Genomic DNA, 27,868 nt, shown 5'->3' on the forward strand with positions numbered 1-27,868 from the left:
TGCAGCCCCATCCCATCAGAGATGCAGCTTTTCACCTGTCCACTGATAACAAGCTGGATGCTCCCTCTCCTCTTTAGTCTGCAGGACACGCCGTCCATGCTTTCCACAAACTAGTTCACATCTTCATCCAGGTTTCCACTTTGCCTCAGACCATTTTAAATGAGCTTTGGTCCAGAGAAGACGGAAGAAGCTGGTTCTGGATCCTGTTCACATCTGGCTTCTTCTCTGCATGATGGAGCTTTAACCTGCATTTGTGGGTTTCAGGGTGAACTGTGTTCACAGACAGTGTTTCTGGAAGTCTTCCTGAGTCCATGCAGTGGTTTCCAGTAGAGAATCATGTCTGCTTTTAATGCAGAACATCACCAGCATCCAGCCTTGTCCCATGCACACAGAGATTCCTCCTGAATCTTTTGATATTCTACACTGTAGATGGTGGATCTTCAAAATCTGAGGAACATTTTTCTGAAATTGTTCCTCAGTTTTAGATCCAGTTTGTCTCAGATTGGTGAACCTCTGTCCATCTTTCCACCAGAGAGACTCTGCCTCTCTGAAATGCTCCTTTTATACCCAGTCATGTTACTGACCTGTTGCCAGGTAACCTGGTTAGTTGTTAAATGCTCCTCCAGGTGTTTCTGGTTTGTACCAGGTACTTTTCCAGCCTTTTGTTGCTCCTGTTCCAGCTTTTTCCAGACGTGTTGCTGCATCAGATTCACTATCAGCTCATATTTTCATCACATGGTGAAACGTCTCAGTTTCATCCTCTGACATGTTTTTATCTTCTACTGGGAATAAAATGTGGCTTGATGAGGTTTGTAAATCATTGCTTTCTGTTTTTCTTTACATTTGACACAGTGTCCCAGCTTTTGGAGCATTGGGGTTTTACTAAGTGAACCTTCGCTGTCTTTCACAGTAAATCTGGTGAATCGTTTTCTTATAAAATCCTCCACGTTTCACAGTAACTGTGAATTATTGAGCAAAGCAGCTGCTCTTTATTACCGAGCTGTTTATGAGCTTAGTGCTGCTGCTCCCAGAATTTGGGTTGTGTGCATCTGTGGGTTTTAAGGGTGCCGATAAGAAGATTGGCTGCTAAGCTCCTTTTCCTCAACATCTTCATATCAGTCTGCCCTTTCGCTCCTTCACAATGTGGATTCTGTTATATGTATATGTGAGCAAACGTATGGCCCAGGGCCAGAACCCGGCCCTCTAGATGGTCCAACTTGGTCCTCAGGATGAATTTAGTAAATGTGAAAATAACATAGAAGACATTGACTGTAATATTTTAATCAAAATATTATCTCCTAACATATCCAAATGAGATTAATTTTTCCAGTTTAAACCTAAAACTTTTCCAAGGCTTGTTCTATATGTGATCTCTTTCTGACTTAATAGATCAGACTTAGGAGGTGAGTCAGTTCAGGTGGGCAGGATTACTGCACACATGTGGAAATGGACACGTATGTACATTTAGAATAACTTCGAGATCTGAAAAAGTTCCTGTGATCATCATGTAAAATACTGGGTTTTTACTACCAGATACCTTTTGATTAAATGTTATTTAGTTTAGTTTAGTTTAGTTTGGTTTGGTTTGGTTTGGTTTGGTTTGGTTAGGTTTGGTTTGGTTTGGTTTGGTTTGGTTTGGTTTGGTTTGGTTTGGTTTGGTTTAGTTTAGTTTAGTTTAGTTTGGTTTGGTTTGGTTTAGTTTAGTTTAGTTTAGTTTGGTTTGGTTTAGTTTAGGGGTTTTGTAGCTCTGTTTTGATCAGGAAGGTGCAACACGAGTAAATGAGTGAACTCGATAAAATCCGTAAATAAATCAAATAAAGAAATATAAATAATAAAACTTAGAAGGAAACAAATGGAACATATATATATATTTATATTTGAAGTTTAAAATAGAAACAATTTACTGAAAAACTGGAAAAAAAATCTGTAAAATCTCTCTCTCTCTCTACATATATATATATATATATATATATATATATATATATATATATATATATATATATATATATATATATATAATGAAAAATAAATAGAAATTAATAAAATCTGTAAATGTAGTACACCTGTACGCCTTTGCAGTAAAATAAAGGGAAGTTTTGGTTATTTTTGTGTCGGTCCGACCGGAGATCAGGTTGTGCTGATTGTGTTGACGCGTCTGGTTTAGATGATCTAATGATTAGAAGATAAATCTGATAATCTGATTGGAGACCTTCAGATGGTGAGGTGGTGAGGACATAAAACAGGAGGAAGATGAGTGCAGCAGCTTCAGATAAAGACACCGATGCCCCTCCCCCCACCACGTCCATCCTTCCACTCCTGCCTCCTCTTCCTCTCACTTCCTCCATCTCGCTCAGGCAGGGAGGATGTGACGGGACGAGGAAGCATTTTTCAGTAAACCGGGCGGCAGGAAAGCTGCAGCTGCTGTTCAGGGTGTCCGATTGAGTCCTCGTCACCTCGGATAATCCTCCTGCCAGCGCGGAGCGTCCGAGCGATAATCCGATCTCACTCCCTTCGGTGTGAAGATGATGAGGATGAAGAGGAGACACTTGGAATGCTTCCTGTTTACAGTTTTGGCTCTTATAGACCCTTTTTGTCCGTTTTGGAACTAAACATGGCGGGAACTCTGCAGGATAATTCCTAACAGGCACCGGGAATGCTGTGATTCTGTCCGGACTTGGACTTTATTTGTGTTTGAAGTGAAGCAGACACACGTTTTGTTGGCAGAAATCAGCTGAAATAGAGGATGACTTCCTGTTGGAGGAATCAGGTGAGCGGGAGTGTGTGGATGCTGTCAGCCTGGATTTACTGCTGTGTGATCTGTGTTATTACTGTGAGTGTGTGTGTGTGTGTGCAGGAGGAGCAGGCTGCCAAGCTGAAAGCTGAGAATATCCGAGTGGCCTTGGAGAAGATCAAGGAGGCCCAGGTGAAGAAGGTAAGTCAGACACACACACACACACACACACACACACGCCGTCACACGACAGCAACGTGCACGTGTTGTGTATATTTGTATGTGGGTCTTTGTGTGTGTGGCACGTGTCCGGAGAACCCTCTTTTCTGGGTCAGGTCAGTGTTATCTGCATCGCTCCGGTCAATAACAGCTGGGGTTAACACACAAACACACAATCACACACACACACAGCACTCAGCGTAATGACCACTGCAAGTTAAGTCCCAATCCCAGAGACGGGATTAACAAACTGGATTTACCACACACACACACACACACGGCCTGCAGCTACCTGTGTGTGTGTGTGTGTGTGTGTGTGAGAAGAGAAATCATCTGTAATGTTGATCAACTCAAAGCTCCAAAAACTGACACTGATCTCTGCAGCATCTTTTATCACATTATTAATGACGATGATTAGTCAGCTGTCTTCAGATAAGAAAACATACATGAAATACAGAACACGCACACTGCATACACACACTTATGTGCATGCATTTATCTATACATATATAAACACATATACATGAGCCCATTATATCCATGTAAAACATTTCATACACACATGTTGTCACTCATGTAACCATACACACTTTCACATGTAAGATATGTTAGTGTGCTCATACTGTCATGTGTTAAAACAGCTGTACGAATACACACACATAAACACATGCAGACTTAATGTGAAGGATGGAAACATGTTCTTCATCATAAATAATTATTAATGGTGATCAATAACTCCTCAGTCATTTCAAAGTAAGCAGCAAAGATTAAAGTATGTATACACACGTATATACTCGAGTACATACATACAATGAATTTAATTTTCTATCTGAGTAAAGGGAAATTTATTTTCACATTATATTTATATATGTACTGTCATGTATCCATATATACACGCTTCCATCCGTGCAGTCTTTTCTTACCTTCAGTTGGGGGATTTATTATTCCATTGAAAATAATTAATAGCTATTAGTCAGAGTATAGCAACAGTTGCATATCACACACACACACACACGCACACACACACAGTACTGAACTAGTCTTGGCATGTAGCGTAGTCATGCGGAGTTATGTGAGACCGTAAATCAGCATGTTTACATTTCTGTTTCTTTATTCCTGACTTCTTTAATGGGGTGACGACCCACAACCAGCAGCCATCTCTCTGCAGCTACATGATTATCTTCCTCTGTCCTCCTCATCATCTTCACAGCTCGTGATTCGTGTTCATCTGTCAGATGAGAGTTCAAAGACGATGATGGTGGACGAGAGACAGACGGTCAGACAGGTACAGCTTCACCACTGTTTCCCTCAGAAAGAGCAGCTACCACCTTCCACTGGATCAGCTTCAAACTCCAGTTATTCTGCTGCCAGCAGCCAGACAAACGCTGTCCTGGTCTACGGAGGCCCAAAACAGCCAAAATAGAAAATGCACACAAACATACACACATGAATTAAATAGATAAAATAAACATGACATGCTTTCATTTTCATTGTCTTCCTCTATGGATGCAAATTTCCGGCAGGTTTTGTTTGAACATTAATAAATAAAATTATATTAACACAAAGGTAAATATATTTTGGAACATTTATCAACAGAATTATTTTCTTATGAGCCATTTTTTTATTTTGTAATCATTTTGGTAGTTTAAGCTCTCCATACTGAGCAAGGACCAAGCCCGACGTATTTATTATTTTGTCCACAAATTCAGCGACTTTATCTGATCTGAGTTCTCTGATGCAGCCTTTCCCAAACTCGGGCCCCCCACTCCCACCACTCCCTGCCAGATCATTGTAAAATTAAAAAAAGTTTAAAAAAATACGCTACATTTATCAAATAAATTTAGGATTTTTATTTGGCCTGTCAAAATTAATGCTGTGAAATCTGTGAAATAAATTAGTTAATTTTTAACACATTTAAGGGACATTGTGTAAGAATTGCTTCAGTGTTCAGGTGAAGAAGTTTGATTTAATAAATCAAATAAACTGCATCCCATCAAACATTCAGATATGTTCCTCTGTGTTTAGAAGGCAGAACGGATCTAGACGGGGAAACTGGCCTCGACACAGTAAAACCAGCTAATAAAACCTTCCCACCGTCCTTTAGTCCCAGTAAAACCAGCAAATAAAACCTTCCCACCGTCCTTTAGTCCCAGTAAAACCAGCAAATAAAACCTTCCCACCGTCCTTTAGTCCCAGTAAAACCAGCAAATAAAACCTTCCCACCGTCCTTTAGTCCCAGTAAAACCAGCAAATAAAACCTTCCCACCGTCCTTTAGTCCCAGTAAAACCAGCAAATAAAACCTTCCCATCGGCTTTTCACCCACCGTCTTTTAGTCCCAGTAAAACCAGCTAATAAAACCTTCCCACCGTCTTTTAGTCCCAGTAAAACCAGCTAATAAAACCTTCCCACCGGCTTTTAGTCCCAGTAAAACCAGCAAATAAAACCTTCCCACCGGCTTTTAGTCCCAGTAAAACCAGCTAATAAAACCTTCCCACCGGCTTTTAGTCCCAGTAAAACCAGCTAATAAAACCTTCCCACCGTCTTTTAGTCCCAGTAAAACCAGCTAATAAAACCTTCCCACCGTCTTTTAGTCCCAGTAAAACCAGCTAATAAAACCTTCCCACCGTCTTTTAGTCCCAGTAAAACCAGCTAATAAAACCTTCCCACCGGCTTTTAGTCCCAGTAAAACCAGCAAATAAAACCTTCCCACCGTCTTTTAGTCCCAGTAAAACCAGCAAATGAAACCTTCCCACCGGCTTTTAGTCCCAGTAAAACCAGCAAATAAAACCTTCCCACCGTCTTTTAGTCCCAGTAAAACCAGCTAATAAAACCTTCCCACCGGCTTTTAGTCCCAGTAAAACCAGCAAATAAAACCTTCCCACCGTCTTTTAGTCCCAGTAAAACCAGCTAATAAAACCTTCCCACCGGCTTTTAGTCCCAGTAAAACCAGCAAATAAAACCTTCCCACCGGCTTTTAGTCCCAGTAAAACCAGCAAATAAAACCTTCCCACCGTCTTTTAGTCCCAGTAAAACCAGCTAATAAAACCTTCCCACCGTCTTTTAGTCCCAGTAAAACCAGCTAATAAAACCTTCCCACCGTCTTTTAGTCCCAGTAAAACCAGCAAATAAAACCTTCCCACCGGCTTTTAGTCCCAGTAAAACCAGCTAATAAAACCTTCCCACCGGCTTTTAGTCCCAGTAAAACCAGCAAATAAAACCTTCCCACCGTCTTTTAGTCCCAGTAAAACCAGCTAATAAAACCTTCCCACCGTCTTTTAGTCCCAGTAAAACCAGCTAATAAAACCTTCCCACCGGCTTTTAGTCCCAGTAAAACCAGCAAATAAAACCTTCCCACCGGCTTTTAGTCCCAGTAAAACCAGCTAATAAAACCTTCCCACCGTCTTTTAGTCCCAGTAAAACCAGCTAATAAAACCTTCCCACCGGCTTTTAGTCCCAGTAAAACCAGCTAATAAAACCTTCCCACCGGCTTTTAGTCCCAGTAAAACCAGCTAATAAAACCTTCCCACCGGCTTTTAGTCCCAGTAAAACCAGCTAATAAAACCTTCCCACCGTCTTTTAGTTCCAGTAAAACCAGCTAATAAAACCTTCCCACCGTCTTTTAGTCCCAGTAAAACCAGCAAATAAAACCTTCCCACCGTCTTTTAGTTCCAGTAAAACCAGCAAATAAAACCTTCCCACCGGCTTTTAGTCCCAGTAAAACCAGCTAATAAAACCTTCCCATCGGCTTTTAGTCCCAGTAAAACCAGCTAATAAAACCTTCCCACCGGCTTTTAGTCCCAGTAAAACCAGCAAATAAAACCTTCCCACCGGCTTTTAGTCCCAGTAAAACCAGCTAATAAAACCTTCCCACCGTCTTTTAGTCCCAGTAAAACCAGCTAATAAAACCTTCCCACCGGCTTTTAGTCCCAGTAAAACCAGCTAATAAAACCTTCCCACCGGCTTTTAGTCCCAGTAAAACCAGCAAATAAAACCTTCCCACCGTCTTTTAGTTCCAGTAAAACCAGCTAATAAAACCTTCCCACCGTCTTTTAGTCCCAGTAAAACCAGCAAATAAAACCTTCCCACCGTCTTTTAGTTCCAGTAAAACCAGCAAATAAAACCTTCCCACCGGCTTTTAGTCCCAGTAAAACCAGCTAATAAAACCTTCCCATCGGCTTTTAGTCCCAGTAAAACCAGCAAATAAAACCTTCCCACCGGCTTTTAGTCCCAGTAAAACCAGCAAATAAAACCTTCCCACCGGCTTTTAGTCCCAGTAAAACCAGCTAATAAAACCTTCCCATCGGCTTTTAGTCCCAGTAAAACCAGCAAATAAAACCTTCCCACCGTCTTTTAGTCCCAGTAAAACCAGCTAATAAAACCTTCCCACCGGCTTTTAGTCCGGCTTTACCGCGACTTAAAAGCCACCGTTTACCGTGACTATGACAGCAACTGAAACCACATAAACATTCATTTCTGTACCAATGAGGCTGAAGTATTTTAGCAGAATCTACTGTTATGTTGCCTACGGTAACCATGGTAACGAGCAACCCTGTCTAGCAAAACCAAATGAAAAAAGTTAGCTTTAGGCTAATTTAGGCAGCACCGTTGACTTACTTGTAAGGAAAAGCTGCAACTTCAGCATCTCTTTTAAAATCTTTCTCCTGCTTGAGCTCCTTCTACCTTGGGGAAGGCTAGCTAGCACGATGCTGATCCTCCATGTTTTCTTGTATCGTCTGGTCACGCTGCCTTTAAGTCCCTTTTTTGCTTTTTTGGTGGTGGTGAAACAGCTCCCGTGCTGCTGCATGTGCATGGTCCTGCATTTTTGTCAGTAACCTACCTTGCCGAGTAGAAAGCCTCTCGTTTATCTCTCGTCCTGTGTCTCACTGTGCGCTGGCTAGCAGGGATTACACGTTGGTGCTATTTGTCCCTTGCCAGCTGCTGTAGTTTCAAGATGGCAGACTGTCATGGTGCTGCCCTACCAGCTCACCCGTCATATGTATCAACAATCTAAAATTCTTCGTGTACGAGAATGTGTCACATTATTAGTCGTTGTCATAATACACCAATGATAACACATATATACATGCAGACATAGATTTTGGCCGGTAAACAGAAAATGTTACGCAATGTCCCTTTAACACATAAAGAACAAAGTTATTACTCATGTCTCAATAAAAATCCAAACTTGGCTGATTTTCAGCATGTAGGTGCTTTGTCCCAGCCATGAACATAATCCACCCAGAAACACTTTATCCTCCTCATTCATGAAGTTTCTGATCATTTTCAAGCCTTACGTTTAGGGTTCCTTCCAGATGAAAGGGAGTTTTTTCCTTTCCCCTGTCGCCTGCTGCCCTGCAGCTCAGGATGGGGACGTTATCTTGGAGGTCGCGGTTCAAAGTTTGGGAGCCACTGCTCTAGTCTGCCCCCTAGTGGAATCCTCTAGTAGTAACATAGAAAACAAAGCAAGTATCTAAGCAATTATGCTTACGACGAAGCCGGTTTTCACACTGGAAAAATTCACGCAGTTTCATCGATAAATGTATGAACGGATTTCTAGCAGGTTATGAAACCAGCTGTTAAAATGAGTGCATGTTTGTCTGATCAGCCGGTAAATTGCTTAATCAGTGAGTCACAGTGTTTCCTGTCCTTCAGGTTCTGGACAGTCTCCTGGACAAATCCCACTGTGGATACAGTCCAGACTGGTCGCTGGTGGAAACCATTAGCGAGCTGCAGATGGGTGAGTGTTCACACACATTTTCATCAAGTAAAACTCTCTACAAAACGTCCTCGGCTCACCTCGGTGGGAGGATGATGTAGAACTTTATTCATGAAATCAGTCTAATAGTAAATTTTTATTCTTGTGATTTTATGAACAGGGTTTAAATATGTAATGCAGTGCATGTGGGTGGTAATTTGATGATTTGTTGGGAAAAAGAAAACTAGAAGTTAGTTTTATCTGAATGGATGTTTTAGATATAACCCCTAGAGGCCAGTGGTGGTATTACACTTTCAAGGTCAGGTAACGTAAAATGTGCTCTGGAGGTATAAAACACAAACTGGGACCATTTTAAATGGTGTCTAGAGGAATTTGAAGTGTAAACTACATTTACTCTGAACGGTGTGACTTGCTGTAGCTTTTTTCTGCCACATGGGGGCAGCATTTAAGATATGGAACAACCTGATCCACAAGCTCCTCTTTTTGTTTTTCCTGCTGTTGGTTTTTGCTCTGACATGGAAAAAAAACTTTAGATGTTAAAAGTTCATATTGTTCATATGACAGCTGATACAGACGATATGTTTGTGGTGACATTTCAGGTGTTTTATCCCGTTTGTTATGAAATCGGCCAGATGTGGGACCTTCCTGGCTCCAGTTAACATCAGCCAATCAGAATTTGATCATGTGTAGCGTCAGCTCTGCCGGCTTTGTGTTGTTAGCTTTGTAGAAGGCTACTCGTCAGTACGTTTAAAGATTACCCAGCAGAGTAAAAATCAGTTCTTACTCCACATATCGGGTAAATCGGATAAAATTAACGACCAATCTAAATTATCAGTAGCTGAGTTTTCATCAAGATTTTTGATTCACTTTTAAAATACGTGATTTAAAGAAAAAATTAAACAATTGAATAAACTTACTCACATAAATAAAATAAAATAAAATCCACTTTCTTGAGGGGATTTTTGTCTGTTTTGAGGAGAACGTGAAGCACATCAGGAATAAAAACTATGTGAATCTTGTTTTGTCGGACGTAGCTTAAAAAGACGTGACTTACCAGCTGTCTCTGTTTTGAGCCGATTTATGGTGAACTCGGGACTGACCAGCATCTTTCCAGATTTCCCTCAAAATGCCCAGAAATGAAAAGAATTCCAGAGTAAAAGCTCTCTCCATTGCTGTTGTTGATGTCCACCAGCTGTTTTTCGCCCATTAGAACAACTACTTCTTCTACTGAACTACAGCTAGCATCATAACCCCCTGATGGAAACTAGTCAGGTTATTTATTTCTACAAAATAGTTTCAGATTTGCTTCACTGCTGCTTGTAAACCAAACTAATGTTTAATATTTTCTCTCCGCTGCTCTTTTGTCTGTCGACAGCTGATTAATACGTAAAAGGGAAGCAGACAACTTCATACGCTGAATCGGTCATTAACGGCACCCTGAACCATCTGTGTTTTTACAAATTAATAGTTGTTTTCAAGTCAATTTTCAAGTATATGATACATAAATGAAACTGTAAGTACAGGTGCAGGTATAACTCAGATCTAAAAGCACAAATTAATTCTGCATCTATAAAAATACAAGTCAGAAAATACAGTAGATTTATGAGTAAACTTTACTAGTCTTGTGTACAGACTTGCAGAATTAACCCGTATTTGTAGATTTGATACGTAAGTCTTCGCTCTATGAAGACTTTCTGTAGATGGTCAGGTGGCTCGGCTCGTTTTACTGATGTGATTTAATAAAATCTGATAAGCTGAGATTGTGTTTCTGTATTAATGAACATGAAATTAAGGCTTTAGAAGAGACTGACGCTCACTGTAAACGTCATGTTTGTGACGTTAAGATGTTTCTTGAACTCGTAGCGGTGCGACACGTTGCAGCTCTCCAGAGTAAATTTATATTCGTATCCAGCTCACACAGCAAGAGATATGAGAACACACACTGCCATTCCTGGGGGCTGAGATGTGTGTGTGCAGCACACACTGTACAACGAGCATCATCCTAACGCTCTTTGACACACTGGCAGTGTAAATGTAGGTCCGGTGCAGTGAGGCGTGTGATCTAACCTACATCTTCAGGGCCTCTGCTGAACGGCAGTGTTATAAAAGAGAGAGAGAAGGCAGATTGAAGCTCGCCCGGCCCGGTCTGACCCCGTCTCCATGTGTGTTCTGGAAACTCGTCTGATTTAAATCTGCACCGTGTTCGTTAAAGCAGTTGCAGACATCTGTGGTTAGGAACGACGAGGGATGAACGCACACACCAGCAGCAGCCATGTGTGGCCGCTGGCATCCTGTTACATCATCACATCATCATCACATCAAAAAGAGCCAGTTTATTGTTGGATCTGTCACACATTAACGAGGTCTGAAGGAAAAGAGGGTCCAACCCGATACCAGAAGATGGACCTGATAACGTGGATTTTGCCTCAGTTTGCAAACGCCTCATCTTGAAGAGCTGAGGACAGATGTGAAGAGACGGGAGTTTAACTAAATGAGAAACAGCTTCATCACATTTCCTTTTTTCTTCTGATATATTTAAATGAGGCACTTAAATTAGCTTTAATTCAGTTTCCAATCTGTGATTAGCTTCAACAGAAAAACCAGCCTTTAAATGTAAAGAAAGACCAGACCTTCAGCTCCTCCTGCAGCCTCCTCTCCCCCAGGAGTCGAGACAGTAGGTAAAAATATTTAGCTTAAAGGATTTCTGGGCCACAGGCAGGAGGACAGGGAATATCGCGAATCAGGAATAAGACAAAGAAATGAAGCTCAAGTCTGTTTTACATCAAAATGTGGCCCAGAAGATAATTCCTGCTGCGCATCGCTGAGTTTCTGTCTGTCGATGCTGCCTCAGTCTGTCCGTATTTCACAATGTCCGTTTTATCCTCCTGGAGGAGCAGGTATTTCCACCACATATAACTTTGCTTTTATTACATGCAGGTTACACCTATAGAGTTCAGGCTCAGGCTCATCTGCCTCCCAGATTAAATATATTCAATTTATAAGGATTTTCTCCTGGAATTAAAATGAAACATCCCACACCATCAATATTAAACCCTGTTTCATGTCCACAAACAAACCGTATCATTACTTTACCTAATAACATGCAGTTTCTGAGACTTATTTCATGACTTTATGGTAAACGCTTTGCTCAGATCTGTTGTATACAGTCTGATGCTCGTCTTTTGTGCTGCAGTAATTCTGCCATCACTCAGTAATAAAGAGCAAAATAAAAGCTTTAGATTAAAACTTGAATTTTCTGCTGATTTTTTTCTTGTGTCCGGTGTTCCAGTCGGACGAGGTTCACACACACAAAGACAGAAAATAAACAAACTTATAACCAGAAGTTCTGATTAAACTGGAATGTCTTCATCTGCAGAGCGGATCTTTGAGGACCACGAGAACCTGGTGGAGAACCTGCTAAACTGGACCAGAGACAGCCAGAACCGCCTTATGTTCACCGAGCGAATAGAGAAATATGCAGTGTTCAAAAACCCACAGGTAACACACACACACACACACACAGATAAATAAATCCAGTATAACATGAAAATGTGCAGCTGTGCCTCATCTGCTTCTTTTCCCCACACTTGCACCCCGTCGGCTGCAGAACTATTTATTGGGGCGGAAGGAGACGTGTGAGATGGCTGAAAGGAACAAAGAGGCTCTGTTAGAGGTGGGTTCATTTCTTCTTCCTGCTTCCAGCTTCCTGATCAACACATCTTTTTATTAACCATCCTTCTCTGTCAGGAGTGCTTCGGGGGCAGTTCGGTGTCCGTCCCTGAGATGGAGGGGGTGCTGTGGCTGAAGGAGGACGGCAAAAAGTCCTGGAAGAAACGCTACTTCCTGCTGAGGGCGTCCGGCATCTACTACGTCCCCAAGGGCAAGGCCAAGGTGCAGTGGCAGGAAGCTGAGAGGAGGATGAGGAGGAAGCAGTTGGCTCGTTGTCAGTGTAACACTCAGACTGAATCTTTGTGTGTGTGCAGGCTTCCAGAGACCTGGTGTGTTTCCTCCAGTTGGATCACGTTAACGTCTACCTTGGTCAGGACTTCAAGAGCAAGTACAAAGCTCCCACAGACTTCTGCATGGTGCTGAAGGTGAGACGTCATGAGCTGCTGCTGCCATCTGGTGGCCACAAACAGCAGCAACACCCCTGGTTTTCCATGATAAACCTGGTACTGAGAGGGTTTGGCTTCATACGGGACAAAAACTCCTTTTCTTTGTGTTTGCAGCACCCTCAGATCCAGAAGAAGTCCCAGTACATAAAGTACCTGTGCTGCGACGACGTCAGGACCCTCCAACAGTGGATCAACAGTATTCGCATTGCAAAGGTACAAACCTGAGTGATCCTGCAGTTTCCACCACGTTAGCGTGTACGAGGGGGGGAGGTTTCAGGGACTACATAGTCTTCATTTTACAGAATAACAGCTGTTCAGTCTGGAAGTTTCTGCTTATTTGGCTCCATTTTAGATTTTAATGCTCAACGTTTGCTGCCTGAAACAAGCAGAACACGTCTGAATGTAGTTAAACTGAAGCCTGATGACGTTTATTTATCACACCGTCCTGCGTTGCCACGAGAGACGAGGTTCGACTGATCGATTCACACCGCTCCCACTAGACTTCAGTTCAGCGCTGAAATGAGCCGGTGTCTCCCGTCTTTGTAAAACTGTACAGTTTCATTGTCTTCAGACTCCTGATTTGCATCCCAGCGTTAATTTGCCTGGTTAAGTAAAGCCCCTCCCCTCCCCACACCCAATGACAAATGTAGGTTTAAAATTTGAATGTTTCTGATGCTCATGTTGTAAAAAATTACCTCTGAATTCGGTTTGCAAACGAACCTCATCATCATCATCATCATCTGTCTGTCCTTCAGTACGGGAAGCAGCTTTACATCAACTTCCAGGAGGCGATGAGGAGGTCGGAGGCGGCGTACGACTGGTCGTCTCTCTCTTCTTCCTCCATCAAGTCGGGATCCAGCTCGTCCAGCCTTCCAGGTGCGTCCGTCTGCTTCGGTTAGTAAGTTATTAATGGTCAGTGAACTGAGTATAATTAATCTGTTGGGCACTCAAAGCGCTTCAGACTAAATCCATTATTCATTCATACGTCATGCTGCCGACACGACGACAGACTGGGATGAAGCGCTAGGGCTGGGCGATACGGCCGATCAGTTCTTAACATTTTTTCTCTTCTTTCGTTAACATATTAAAACATTATTAAACTTCATGTTTTCATGCAACTGTGCCTCTTGTATAAAAAAAGTGGTAATTTGAAAAAAGCTGAACTTTTCTACAAGATGAAGATTAACTTTATTGTCCCACAAGGTGACGTTTGTCTCTTCTTCAGCCATGAAGTCATGAACAATAATCAAATTCACTCATTAACCATCAAACATAAACGCTCACCAACAATAAAAACAATAAAAAATAGTAGATTCACAAACTACGTATGATGTATTATTAAAAACTATAAAAACCACATAAGAAGGAGCATAAAAATCCATAAAGGAGGAGACATAAGTAGATAAAATAAAAACGTAAAATGGAATAAACTAAATAAATAACAGTAGTCGTAGAAAAGCAGGATCCCTGATCCAGCCTATTCAGTGTTTTGCGTGTGCAGGAGGATTAGCGATGCGGATTAAAGGGGAAAAAATCAGATTTTCAGATAAATTATTGTAAACGGCCAGTTGGAATAAATTGATAAAGCTGATTTATCGCCCTATGAGCCGGCGACCTGCTCTACCACCTGATTTACTGCTAAGCTTCAGCATTATCTCTGAAAAGCCTTCCAGACGCTCTCTTTAACTTTTGATGACAGAGTCCCAGTCCAACCACTCCAGCCAATCGGACAGCGGTGTCTCAGAGATGACATCATCAGGACACACCCGCTCCCAGAGTGTGGTCAGCTCCATCTTCTCGGATGCCTGGAGGAGAGGAACTCAAGGAGAGGTGTGAACACACACACACAGTCATGTTTCAGTTTTACTCATGGACGACTGTTCCCATGACTCCCTCTGCTCTCCTAGCAGCGGTCAAAGGTGAAGCGACGTATGGCGGTTCCTCTGTGTGCAGGAGGAGGGTCTGGAGGTTAGACAGGAAGTGATGTAACAAGCATGTTGATGGTTTGGCTGCAGCCTTTAAAACGCTCACTCTGACCTCACCAGTTATCCAGAACTAAAATCCGAAAGAGTCTGAAACAAATATTGTCCAGTTAATTCAATTCATTGTTCAATTCTAATCCAGTTAAAACGAATCATGATAAGATCCACATCGGTCCAGTTTAACTGACTGTGTGATTAGGTGAGTAGAGGGGTATTTTACTGCATTCTTGGTTGACTTTATGTAAACATCTGCAGTTTTTATATTAAGTGATGCATTATTTCCCCTTTTCAGAGCAGATCTGTAGTTTTGGCCTCCAGATCAGATTTAAGATATTATTGATCTGATTGATTATCTGAACGTTGTTTGTGTGGAGTTGATAAAGATTCTAAACTAAGTTTAAATAGGCAGACAATTATTTTAACACCATAAATCTGTGTTGAAAATGCTTTTTGGGTCAGGAATTAATAAAGAACCAGATAGATAGCCAGAATTGATAATAGCATTAATATCAATATCCCATCCCTAATCAGAACCAGAACCTGGAACCAGTTAGGGTGGACTGGACAGGAAAGAGGGTTCAACCAGCAGCAGAGCTCTAAACCAGGGATTCCTGCTAAGAAAGAAGAGAAACACGAATGAATGACAAAGTCAGATGTTTCTACATGGAGAGTAAAGAGAGCAGAGAGGAGCCCAGTGCATCATGGGACGTCCCCAGCGGAGACCAGCCCAGTGCATCATGGGACGTCCCCCAGCAGCGAGGAGCCCGGTGCATCATGGGACGTCCCCCAGCGGAGACAAACCCGGTGCATCATGGGACGTCCCCCAGCGGAGACGAGCCCGGTGCACCATGGGACGCCCCCAGCGGAGACGAGCCCGGTGCACCATGAGACGTCTCCGAGCCCGGTGCATCATGGGACGTACCCCAGCAGCCTCGGCCTCTAGCAGCAGGACTAAAGGATGGATCAGGGTCACCAAGCCAGACCTGCTATAAGATTTATCAGGAAGGGAAGTTTGAAGATAATCTGAAGGTAGAGAGGGTCTGACACCTGAAGCCAGACTGGGAGCTGGTTCTACAGAGAGGGGTCTGATAACTGAAGGTTTTACCTCCCATTCTACTTTTAGAACCTCCAGGAACCACCAATAAACCTGCAGATCAGGATTCTCAAACTGTGTTTGTGAAATGCACAAAAAACAACTGCAAAGATTTTTCCAAACAAACCAGTAAGAAGAAGCTCAAAGTGAGGGAAAAACCAGTGTGTAAACTGGAATCAGGAAGTTGGCCTTTTCCAGACCGAACCAGTCTACAGGCGTTTATTCCAGATTGAACTTTTATTCATTTAGCTAAAGTGTGATGATATAAAACGTGTTAAAAGAAACTGGGTTTAAACATCTTTCATGTCCAGTTTGTGCATCAGAACAAAAATATTTGTGTTTATCCAGAGCACAACCACCAGAACTCCAGTTCACTCTTTAGAGGAGGAAACAAAGTTTAAACCATCTCTTGTTAGAGAATTTTCTAGTTTCACTTTTGAGGCTATTTTCCTGGAATCCTGAATTCTATGACGACTCTTATCTTTTATAAAATAATGAAATGGTGATTTTAGATCCTCATTCATCATGTTGGGCCTCTGATTTTTAATGGCTGCAGCTGAACGGTTGATGTTCTTTCTAACCCGTGCTGTGATGAATGTCTTCATGTGTGACCAGTTTCCGGCCAGACTGACAGCATTTCTTTCAGACTGTTCACAATCAACTTCAGGATGGTTTAGAAAACTGTACTGAACGTATCTGACTGCATTAAAGCCTGTTTGATTGGTGCATGCAGGGATAATAAACACAGCTGCTGGTTAAACTGGACCTGACTGATGAGTGAGAACAAGCACTTAACCTGCTAAAAGGATGCATGATAACAAACGGGAGTTTCATTATGGTCTGTTTCAGTTTCTGAGGACACAGTGAATGGAATTTGTACCAGAACACACAACCCATAAAAGAGACCAAGGTCGCCTACCTGAATCTAATGAGCTGACCGTTAGTTCGGGTTCTCTTCACTAGTGACGTAAATCTAAAGCCTCTTTTGGAAAAGTCACTCAAAACAAACATGAATAAACACATTTTTCTATTAAGTGGAATAAACTCTGCAGTGTAGTGTAACCAAAAGGGGGCAGTACAGTTTATTGTTGAGACAAATACTACTACTACTACTGAACTGCAACGCTAGCACACTGCTAGTGGCTGCAGTTCAGCCAAAGAAATAGTTGCGCTAACAGAGTAATGTTTTAAATCAAGTGTTTTTTTTAAAACATTAAATAAAACTGCTTCTTCTACTAAAATTTAATGACCAGCACTGTGCTGATGGTTGCATTTCAGTAGAAGTAGTCGATGTCCTAGCACAGTGATGTTTTAAATTAAAATGGTTTTATTTTAAATATAAAATAAAACTATTACTTTTAATTGCACTACTTCTAGTACTACTTCTTCTTCTAATTCACTAGAAGTAAAACTTTCTTTAGCAGTGTGCTAGTGGTTGCAATTCAGAAGAAGAAATACTTGCCTTAACATAGTAATGTTTTAAAGTAAAGCATTTAAATAAATCTAATACTTCTAATTTAACTACTTTTTTTTACTACTTCTTCTTATTCATCAGATCATGTCTAACTTCTTCCAGCAGGGTGCTGGTGGTTGCAATTCAGTAGGAGTAGTAGTTGTCGTAGCTGAAAACAAAAGTGAGAGGGAAAAATAATGTGTCTACAAGGCAAAGACGGTGAGGAATTACTGTTCATCTTGATGATATTATGTTACTTCTGGGAAGACATCAATCGGTCATACAAGTTCATTTACTGTCAGCTCAGGGAATAAAGTTTAAAAAAAAACTGTCTCAAGTGAGCATCTAAGTTTTAGTTTTATAATTTGTATTAATTTTTTCTTATTTTTCTAAATCTGAATCAGAAATGGAAACCAAAGTAATGTTTTGAAAGTAGGTTCTGTCAGCAAAATACCAGAGAATCAGAGCACGACCTTAACGACACACTTATCAAAAAGCTAGTGTGAACAACCAGGACGAACTTGTTCCAGACCAGAAACCGAACCTACATGTGTGAGCAGCTCGTTATGTTGTTGTGTTCTCACCACGGTTTTTACTGGATGTTCTGCATTTTGTTTGTTATTAACCTGGAAATAATTTTACTTTTGCTTGTTTTACATCCTTCCTGTACTGATCTTCCTCTCTTGGTACCCTTCCTCCTCCTCTTCCTCTCTGCAGATGATGAGGATCGACCCTATCAGTAGGCCCGTCCCTGTGCAGATACCCACCCTCTCCTCCCAGACCCTCCCCCTCTCTCAGCCTCAGACTCCACCCTCACGGAGCAGCTACACCGATGGTCTTGTTCCATCCGAGGACTCTTCCCCGTCACCATCCTCACCTCCTCCACCCGCTATCACCAGTGCAGCAGCACCTACCTCCTCATACGTGAAGTACAGCACGCTGGCTCGCCTGCAGAACCAGAACCAACCCAGGCCACAGCAGGCAGGCGGTGCTGCCCCACCCACCCTTCCACTCCCATCTACCAAATCAAACTACAACACCCTTCCAGCTTACAGCACCTCCCCTCCATCTCCCCTCCCACCATCTCCTCCACCTCCTCCTCCCCCCACAGCACCAGCTCCTGGATCAGCCATGGCTGCGCTGAAGTTTGGTCCACCGAGCCCTTCAGCTCTTCCACCACCACCCGCACCAGAAGAGGAGGTAGAAGACTCCTCTTACCTCCCGCCTCCTCCACCAGACAGTGTAGAAACCAATGGGCTGCCACCTCCCCTGCCTCCTGAGACCATCCCCAACTCCTGCCCTCAGCTCTGCAACACTGGCCTCCAGCAGTTTCTGGCCCAGAAGTTTCCCAACATGGTGTACGACTTCAGCCCGGCATCTGAGGAGAACTCTCCCCCACCTCCTCCAGCCGAACTCTCTCCTCCAGCCTCCCTGCAAGTTCTACGCCCTCTGTCTCCAAACGCACCCCCTCCTGCACCTCCCAAAACTTTCACTGTAGGGTTTCTGCCTCAAACTGCTCCCAAGCCCTCAGGCCCCTCCTCCCTTCCCATCGCCCTATCACCTGTGTCTCCAACGCAGCCACATGTGGGACATGGACCGGTTAAGAAGCAGCAGAGTTTCTCAACGGGACACTCCCCGAATCAGCCACCTCCCACTCTGCCAAAGCAGCACAGCTTGTCATCCAAAAACCTCGCCATCTCTCCTTCTTCCTCCTCTTCGTCTGTTTCCATAGCAGCAGCAACCTCCTCTTTGGTCAAACAGATCGTCAACCAGTTCCCTGGAAACTCCTCCCCTCTGCCTGCCTCCAACTCCACTGCTCCTCAGTCTCCTCCAGCAGTCAAAGCCAAACCAAAGTGGCAGCCGGGAGGCGTCGTGGCTCCACAGTCGCCAGAGTTTCCACCACCTCCTCCTGACACTTCCATAGGAGATTTCCCCCCTCCTCCATCTTCATCTTCCTCCTCCAAGACTGGTTCCCCCATTAAGAAGTCACCTTCCACCTCATCCACAGGATCCACTAAACGGGGGCCTCCACCAGCCCCACAGAGGGCCTCCTCCATCCGAGAAACCCAGGATGAGAGGCCCAAGAAGGTGGAGAGCCTGGTCAGTAAATTTGGCCAGGCTCCTCAAACGGGAACCTCATCGAGCTCCTCGTCAGCGACAGGTTCTCCATCTAAAGACTCTTCTGCACTTCCTGCCCCCCTCCCCAAACCGGGGAAGCTGAACTTGGCCAATCTGCCTCTGGCGCTGCAGGGGCTGCAAACGGGCCAGCACCATCAACCGTCTGAGTTCCCATCCCCTCCTCCCCCGCCTCCCCCCTCCCAGCCTCATCACCTGGACTCATCACTTGACTACTTCCCACCTCCTCCCACCGATTTTGAGCTCTTCCCTCCCCCACCCCACCCCTCAGAGTTCCACCATCCTCCAAAGGTCGCTGTGGTGAACCCCCAGCCTCAGATGCAGCCCCCTCTTCAGTCCGCAACCTCCTCCTTGTCGTCATCGTCATGGAAACAAGGCTCGCTAAAAAAGGGGGCAGTCCCTCCTCCGACTCTGAACCGGCGGAGCAGCAACACCATCCAGTACGACAATGCGATCTCACCACCACCTCTGTCTCAGACCCCTCCTCCTTCCCTGTCTTCTTACTCTTCTTCATCCTCCTCCCCCATCCCCCCCACCTCCCCAAAACTACCAGGGCCGGGATCTCTGGCGCTCAAGCCTCACTTCCTAGAAGACCTCAACCGCACCCTAAAAAGGAAGTCGGTGTCGCGCCACGGCTCGCTCACCTCCTCCACCCTGATCTCCTCTACTAAGATGGAGCCTGCAGGCACCATGGACGACATGGCGCTCCTTCCACCTCCGCCGCCCGAGCTCATGCAGCAGCAGGGTGTCCGAGGACACTCCCAAACTTTGTCCCGCCATCACACGCACTCCCACTCCACCAAACATGCCAACATCTCAGGCTATGCAACGCTGCGGCGAGGCCCGCCTCCAGCGCCTCCGAAACGGGACCAAAGCACCAAACTGACCAGTGAGTGGTAGGACCCCTGCTGCAGCATTAGAAGGAACTAAACGGACTATCGGATCTCCTTGTTCCTGCAGAGAATAATGTCTGTCTCAACTTGTCTATCTGTCCTCATCCTCAAACGTCTACCCTTGGATTCCAAGCAAGTAGCAAGTTTCCTACACTTAATCTCAGATTATGATTGTTAATATTAACCTCATTATTACTGTCATTACCAGTACATGTTTAATCCATCATGAGTAAAAAATATATATGTATATATTACGCAAACCAGGAAAGAGGAAAAGAAAAAAAACAAACCCTATCAAGCTTTTTTTCACATCTGTGCAGCTTTGCTTTAAAACATACGTGAGACCTGATCGACAACAGCAACAGAGACATTTTGCTGCAAAATAAGCGGTACTGCATGGAGCATGGCAAAGGAAGGAGCGTTGCCAAACAACGGAAGGAAAAGGAGAAGAGGAAGAGCCATGATGTGAATAGAAATGTATATTGTGAACTGAGGGTCAGGGGGAGCGGGGCAATCCTAGAGGGAGCATTGCCATTTATTTCAGTCTTTTTTGTGTGTTTTTATATAAGATTATTTAATACTGAAAAGATGTTGTTATAATTATTTTAAATTTTAAGAAGCATCAGAGGAGAATGAGTTCGACTGGACGTTGGTGTGTTTTCTAAAAAATATCTGGTTTGCCAAACAAGCAGCTTTTGTTTGGATGATTTCATCGTTTTGGGGTTGGTTGTTGGTTGGTTGGTCACTGCTGCCCAACATTTAATGCTTAAATGCTCGTTGATGGAACAAATGCTTCAAGTATAAAAATCAGCCAGTGAAGCTGCCCTCAAAATGCCAACATCTGAAACTCTGAACCGGTTATAATGTCTTCCCTCATAAGAACACCGTTTACACATCCATCTGTCCATCCTTTGGTGTGTTCCAGCTGAACTTGGAAGTCGGAATTTCTGAGTTAAAATGAGAAAAATCATCAGGAATGTCCCAGTAAGTTGGGATTTTCACCTCAAGAAGTCGGAAGAACCTCATCAGCCTACCTTTTTAGCACTTTCAGTTTTTGTTTTTTATATGGGAACTAAACCATAATGTGTATCAACATGTATAGTTCAAAACAGCTAGTTAACCGCAAGGGTTGCCTGGCAACCACAACTACATCTTTTTCCTGATTCATTGTACAAGTACAGAATGTTAAACACTCAATAAAACAGTATTAAGCCCTGCATCAAGCATTAAATGTTACTTACTGGACCCTCGATAGATCTAGATAAAGATCTCTACCTTCATATGTAGTGGAAATAGATGCTGATTGGCCTCTTGGCACAGGTCTGGATTCAAGGCCTGATTCTTGGAACTGCAGCAACAGTTAAATATGTGAATAGTTGGGTGAGAATGAAAGGTTGGAACTTCTGCTACCACTCAAACTTTCCACCTCAAGCTACACTAGCAAAGGAAGAGACCCAGAATTTAATTTGGCACCTTGAGACATCAGCCCATTCCAAGTCAATAAGGAGCTAGACCATTGATCCTGAATTATGTAAATCTGGTCTCATGGGGGTTTTTGGCCTTGCTAATTACTGCACATCTGTAGGTACCCAGCAATCATTCTATAGAAGCCCTTGAGGTTTGGAGTTGGAGGTCCTTGGTCTTTAATTCAAGGTCTTACTATTGATTACGTTCAAATGATGAAGATAGCCAAACTAAAGAGGTCTACAGTAGACATTAGTAAAATGACTGGATATATTCCCTCCTGATAATATTCCTAAATGAAGCAGTCAGCGTGGACATGACTCAGTTCCCAGGTCAATGTTCTGACTTCCAAGGCCAGTGGAGCACAGCCGCTGTCCTGTCCAGTGACATCGGGTTACAGGCCTGGTTTGCCTGGATAGTTCGACTGTGGCTGAAATTCCACCTGCAACCAAGTTACCACCTCCACCTGTACCACCTGGATAGCTGAGTTGGCAGGGTGTGAGAGACCCAAGTCCAAGTCCCACAGGGGACAAATATCAACACTAGTTGGGTCCTTAGGGAAGATCCTTAATGCTACTGCCTGACCACAGATGTAAGCTGCTTTAGAGAAAAGCGTCTGCCAAATGACTGTAGAATTTATACTGGCCAAATAACCTGACATGAATGTCTTTAGATGTGAGATAAGCCCAAGAAAACAGGTCTAACGGGAATATTCCACACAAATAGTCTCAGCTGAGTTGTAAACCAGTTCAATCCAGTTTTCCGTCATGCATCTTCCAGATCTGTGTGTTGTTTTAAGTCTGGAGCACAAATTTAACCAGAACCTCCTTAAATCTGAGCTCAATCTTACTGGTTTCAAACTAATTCCCTGGAATTCTGTTAGACTCCCGTACACCCTTGTTTAATCCGACCATGTGCTGGTAATTCAGGTCGTAGACTCTTAGCTGCACAACCAAGGAGCTAATCAGCAGCATCTTCACCGGTCTCACGATTCGATTTGATTACGATCATCTTGTCTTCGATTCAATTCAGCGATACATAACGATGTGTTGCATCATTAATTTTCTTCATCACTGCACATGGCTACTTTCTTCATTAATGAACACAAGTAGTCAGATAATCATGAACTCCCTGTTTATTTATGATTATTTTAGAAATCAGTCTGAATGTCCTGATGTTGACAAACGACATGTGAACAACGATGTTATTTTCAACTTCGTTTTTAACTTTATTGTTCCATTGCTAGAAAATCTAGAAACATTACTATAATGTGACGTTGTTATCAAAATTTCTTGCAGTGAAGCAGTGTGTTTTGTCCCTTCAGTTTTTCCGTAGTCAGTTCAGAAAACATTTGCCTGTAAGTATTCTAGTCAATGTTTAATTGAGCACAGAGAACATTGTTGATGGACAAAGTTGTTTTAATCTCATTAGTTCATCTGCGCATGCCATTCGCTAGCTTGCCAATGGTATTTTCCATCGACGTTAGCCTTAAGCTAACTCATCATTTTTATACATTATCATGTGTAATCTTAAGTGACTTCATTGAGACAGTTAATGTATTTCAAGTGAGATACCGATGTATTTTCTCTATGTTTACTTAGTTTTACAGTTTTTCTAAGGTTTAAAAACTGATTCAGCCTCAGATCTGTGAGCTGTTGCAGCAGCTAGCGGCGGTATATTTTATTTTCTGTTGCTGCTTCGATGCAGAATCATCCAAGACCGCATCACGATGCATCGTAGAAACCATTTAATTCAACACTCCAACTAAGCAGCTACATCAAACCCTGAAAGAAGGTGATTGTCAGTTTTCTTGTTAATAAAACCATCACGTGTTTGTTATTGTAATGCTGATCAATCTCTTTGTTAGCTAGTTTTTAAGGTTGTGTGTCCACTTAGTATCTGTAGTGACCAAAGTACTCCAATGGATGCTGCAGGAACAAGTGCCTGAAAAACAAACTGCTCCAACATCAGACCTGGACTATTTCAGTTTAACATCTATAACCCACCATCATCTTCCTCAGACACTGCAGCCAAAAAATCCTAATGAGGAGTAGATAACAGGTCAGAGTAAATACCGCTCATTAGTCCTTAATCTCTCATTAAGTTTATACATCTTCCTCTCAAACAGCTTTATGGTTTATATTCAAAGAGGTTGAAGTTTCATTAAAGACTGAACAAGGCTAACGGACATGGTCGTTATTGGTTAACTGCCTGAGAAATACAATCAAAACTTGGTACTACAGACCTGTGTAACCTGCTCTGAGATGATTTGTCATGAGCTGACGCTATATAAATAAATATAGTTTCCATCTTAATGTGTGTGTGACCTAGAAAAACTATCTACACACTCTCATTGGGTAGCAGCTTCTACCTCCACCCTTGTCGACACCCTGCTTTATTCTCCATTTCTGATTATGTGGCTTTAAGGTGCATTTAAGGATATCATGTAAATTCAAAAGATCCACACTTAAATTGTTTTCACTGTTTAAAACAGTAAAAGGTCTTATTACTCCATCTACCATCTTTCCTAAATTCAATTCAATTTAGCTTTATTTGTATTGCACTAATTCACAAGGAAGTCATCTCAAGGCACTCAAGCTATAGTCCAATTCAATCCAATTCATCATAGTCCAATTATAACCCAGTTAAACAAATCTATTATGTGATTCACATTAGTCCAATTTGTACTTGAACTTTGTTCATATAAACAAATTAATAAAAAATAATGACCTAGCTAAGGAAACCAACAGATTCCATCAAATCTCCTCTTTAACTCAACCCTCCATCCTGAGCTTCATAAGGAGACATTGGAAAGGAAAATATCCAAAACCAAAGCCAAGGCAGGTGGCCATCTGCCTGGACATGAGGGGGGGCAGGAGAAACCTGATTAAAACTGACCGATATAATCAGATTTCATGGAGAAGTAAAGCTGGGTATCATCTGCATAGAAATAAAGTTGAATGCCATATTGTCTAGTTATATTGCCTAAAGGAAGCATGTGCATAGTAAAAAGTATTGGTCCAAATATAGAACCCTGAGGAACTCTATGACTTACTCTGGTGTGGTAGGAAGGCTCATCATTTACATGAACTGGAATGTATCAGATAAATAAGACCTGAACCAGCCTAATGTGGTTTCTCTAATCCTAATAACAAGTTCAAGCCTGTGTAACAGAATGTTGTGGTTGATGGTATCAAGGTAAATGCAGCGCTGAGATTCAACTAGACCCGTAGAGACAGAAGTCCATTACCTAAATTTAATTAAAACTCAGGTCAAATCCTGTCTGACCCTGTTTACACCAGCAAAAAGCACAACAACAACAATGGGGGTTCTCTGTGTTCTGTTTGTGCTGTTGAATCTTTTAAAGTTTTTGTTTCCTAAGGCAAAATCTGCTTTTTTTGTACATTATTTATGCACAGGACACAAATGATATGCACTAGAAACCACTGCACCTCATTACAAGAAGTTATTATGTCTTCAGGTCTGATGAGGATGTAGTGCACACATAGCGTGCAAAGATTCACTGCCTACTACAGGCCTGGCATGCACATTGTTTTGAGTCCTCTTTGCGTTTCCGTCTGGATGGAGGTTTTCTTCACAACGTTGTTACGTAAATGTAAAATTATTTTTTCCCCAATATGCAATAGTTTTGCATGGAAATGTCATATAATCAGGGCCATAATCAATGGAAAAATCCTTTAATTTTGGTTGGAATGGGGTCTGAAATGCAAGTTGATGGTTTAGTTTGTGCTATTTTTTTTATTAGCTCAGAGATCTCAACAGGGCAGAAAGAGTCCAAACATAAATCCAGCTCTACTGATGTCTGTAAAGATGCTGCATTTAAAATGAATACATTTATAATTCCTTTTTCCTTCATTCACACGTTACAGATAAAGCAGAGTCCTGAACTCCCTTAAGCACCCAAGTCAGTCTGTCTCAACCCACAGTAATACCCCTCCCTAGAAACTGCCTCATACCAGTTAATCCTGTCTGGGCCGAAAGAAAAACAGGCAGCTCCAACTCTCTTAACAACAATCTTAGTAACTTCCAGCCTCCTAACTGTAAATAATTAGAAAAATCCCAAAAGTGAAAAGTATGAGCTCAGAAAGTGGTGCCAGAAGCAGTTTGAAACTTTAAAAGTTGTAAAGAAAGAAACTTTTAATACAACCTGAACTGCTCTGCAGGACCGGCTCTGGTCTCTGTTAGTTAGACAGTTGTCAGCTGGACGATCCCAGTCAGTCAAGTTAGGCTGCTGCTCCATCCAAACATCCTTCAAACAGACAATTATTTCCAGATCTGCTCATTCATGCTTTTATTTTTACAGTTTTTTCCTAAATCACACATTCTTGTTTCTACTTCCTGTTTCTATCCTTGAAAATAAAATTCTCTGCAGTGTCACCAACAGAGCAACAACGGCAACACCAAAAAACTTAAACCACTGCTCCGGTTTTAATTTGAAATGTCTGTTTATGAATTTGTCTGATTTATTTTCAACATTTAAACATCTAAATCTGTTCTAAATGCCCGAGGATCCACCTGATGGAAGTACTTCCACTGCCTGCAGGATTTTAGTGCTCCACCCACTTCATGGTGCGTTTCAGTGATGCTCAAGAACATCTAACAGGTTGAAACTTATCAATGTCTTGAAATGTCTTGCTCAAGGACACCCGGCAGCACTCATGGCTGTTACTGGTGTCAGAGCTGCTGTTGCATTCAGAATAAATGAGTTCAAATCAAGTGTATGTTGTAAAGTTTTTGCTTCTTTTGGCTTCCTTGGACCAACTTTTCAGCCTGTATTGGAGCAGTTTGTGTGAAATGAAAGTCAGCACGTTTATGCTTGACAGAAGACAGAAAAGCACTTAGATAAGGAAAATATGGATAGTGGACCCTTTTCCTGCGTTGTTTGCTTGCGTAATTGATGCGTTTTTCAGGGACCTTGACGCAGCAAACCGACCAACACCACCAGAAACCACAGAGGCAGTGTGGAGCAGGATGACCTGCAACCAGGGGAACAAACCAGAGAAGAAAAGGAGGAAGGCGAGAGCTAGTGAAGAAAGGCTGTGTGAGTGTGTTGGGTGGTTGCAAACAACTTCATAGCGGAGCATCACCACTAGTGATGCGCGGGTCGGGTTTTTTTCCGACCCGCGGGTCCCGCTCTTTTAAAAAAATTGGACCGCACCAAACCGCCCCGCACCTCCGCTTCTATTTTTTTAACCCGCCCCGACCCGCCCCATTAAAACACATGTTATGATATTGACGAATGCTTTTATTTAGTCTGAGAAAGGTGCATATGGTCTCCTAAATTGGCACTGGAAACTGGCAACACAAAATGTATTTTCATTTGAACGTTAAGCCTATAAACATAAATAGGCAAATAAAGTGTTTTAAAGCGTTTAAGTGTTATAAATCACATAGACAATGCTGCTGCTGTTGTCTGCACTGATTACCTCGTTGAACCTGTCCCAAACCTGTGATTTAGCCATTTGACCCTCTTTCTTCTTTTCAAGGACGTAAACTCCCGAACGAATGTTATTCAACACTTCTTCTTCCATCTTTTGTTGCTTGTCTGCTTGGCGCTTTCTGCACGTAGCCTGCGTAGCCTACTACGCGCCTACGTGGACATTACGTTACAAAACGTGACCAGTGTTTAAATAACTGATAAATATTTTGTCTTACATATTATAGTAACAAAATGTAGACACTGATTAAGGTCTTTATTTTCAGTTTGACAAAAAATAAAATTAATAGATAGAACTAAATATTTCAGAATAGTAAACCACACCAACCCGCCCCGCAGTGAAGCGAAAATTCTTTGACCCGCGGGTAACCCGCGGGACCCGCGGGTTAGGAGGCGGCCCGCGCATCACTAATCACCACCACCAACCGATGTCCGAAACTGATATCAGAACACGGGGGTGAACTCTGAACTAGTGGATGGATTTGTCTTGGGTTGACCATATTTCTATCTGAACTTTTACCAAGTTCTTCCATGTTGGACCACAAGTCATTTCTCATGACCCGAGCCACCTATCATCACACCAGAATGCATGTTTTGGTTGTGTTTA

At 42.5% G+C, this 27,868-nt stretch overlaps 1 protein-coding gene across 1 annotated transcript in view; it reads left to right on the forward strand.

Moving 5' to 3' along the window:
• Nucleotides 1-26,538, forward strand: part of raph1a (Ras association (RalGDS/AF-6) and pleckstrin homology domains 1a) — an 82,319-nt gene extending 55,781 nt beyond the window's left edge. The window contains 11 exon segments of the mRNA XM_042001641.1: nucleotides 2,855-2,932; nucleotides 4,161-4,235; nucleotides 8,604-8,688; nucleotides 12,044-12,165; nucleotides 12,275-12,340; nucleotides 12,415-12,558; nucleotides 12,651-12,761; nucleotides 12,897-12,995; nucleotides 13,538-13,658; nucleotides 14,482-14,612; nucleotides 18,028-26,538. Coding sequence (XP_041857575.1) covers nucleotides 2,855-2,932; nucleotides 4,161-4,235; nucleotides 8,604-8,688; nucleotides 12,044-12,165; nucleotides 12,275-12,340; nucleotides 12,415-12,558; nucleotides 12,651-12,761; nucleotides 12,897-12,995; nucleotides 13,538-13,658; nucleotides 14,482-14,612; nucleotides 18,028-20,346 — 3,351 coding nt within the window. The 3' untranslated portion in view covers nucleotides 20,347-26,538.
• The last annotated feature ends 1,330 nt before the right edge of the window (nucleotides 26,539-27,868 follow it).

The sequence above is a fragment of the Melanotaenia boesemani genome, chromosome 12 (assembly GCF_017639745.1).
Source record: "Melanotaenia boesemani isolate fMelBoe1 chromosome 12, fMelBoe1.pri, whole genome shotgun sequence".
NCBI classification, from domain to species: Eukaryota; Metazoa; Chordata; class Actinopteri; order Atheriniformes; family Melanotaeniidae; genus Melanotaenia; species Melanotaenia boesemani.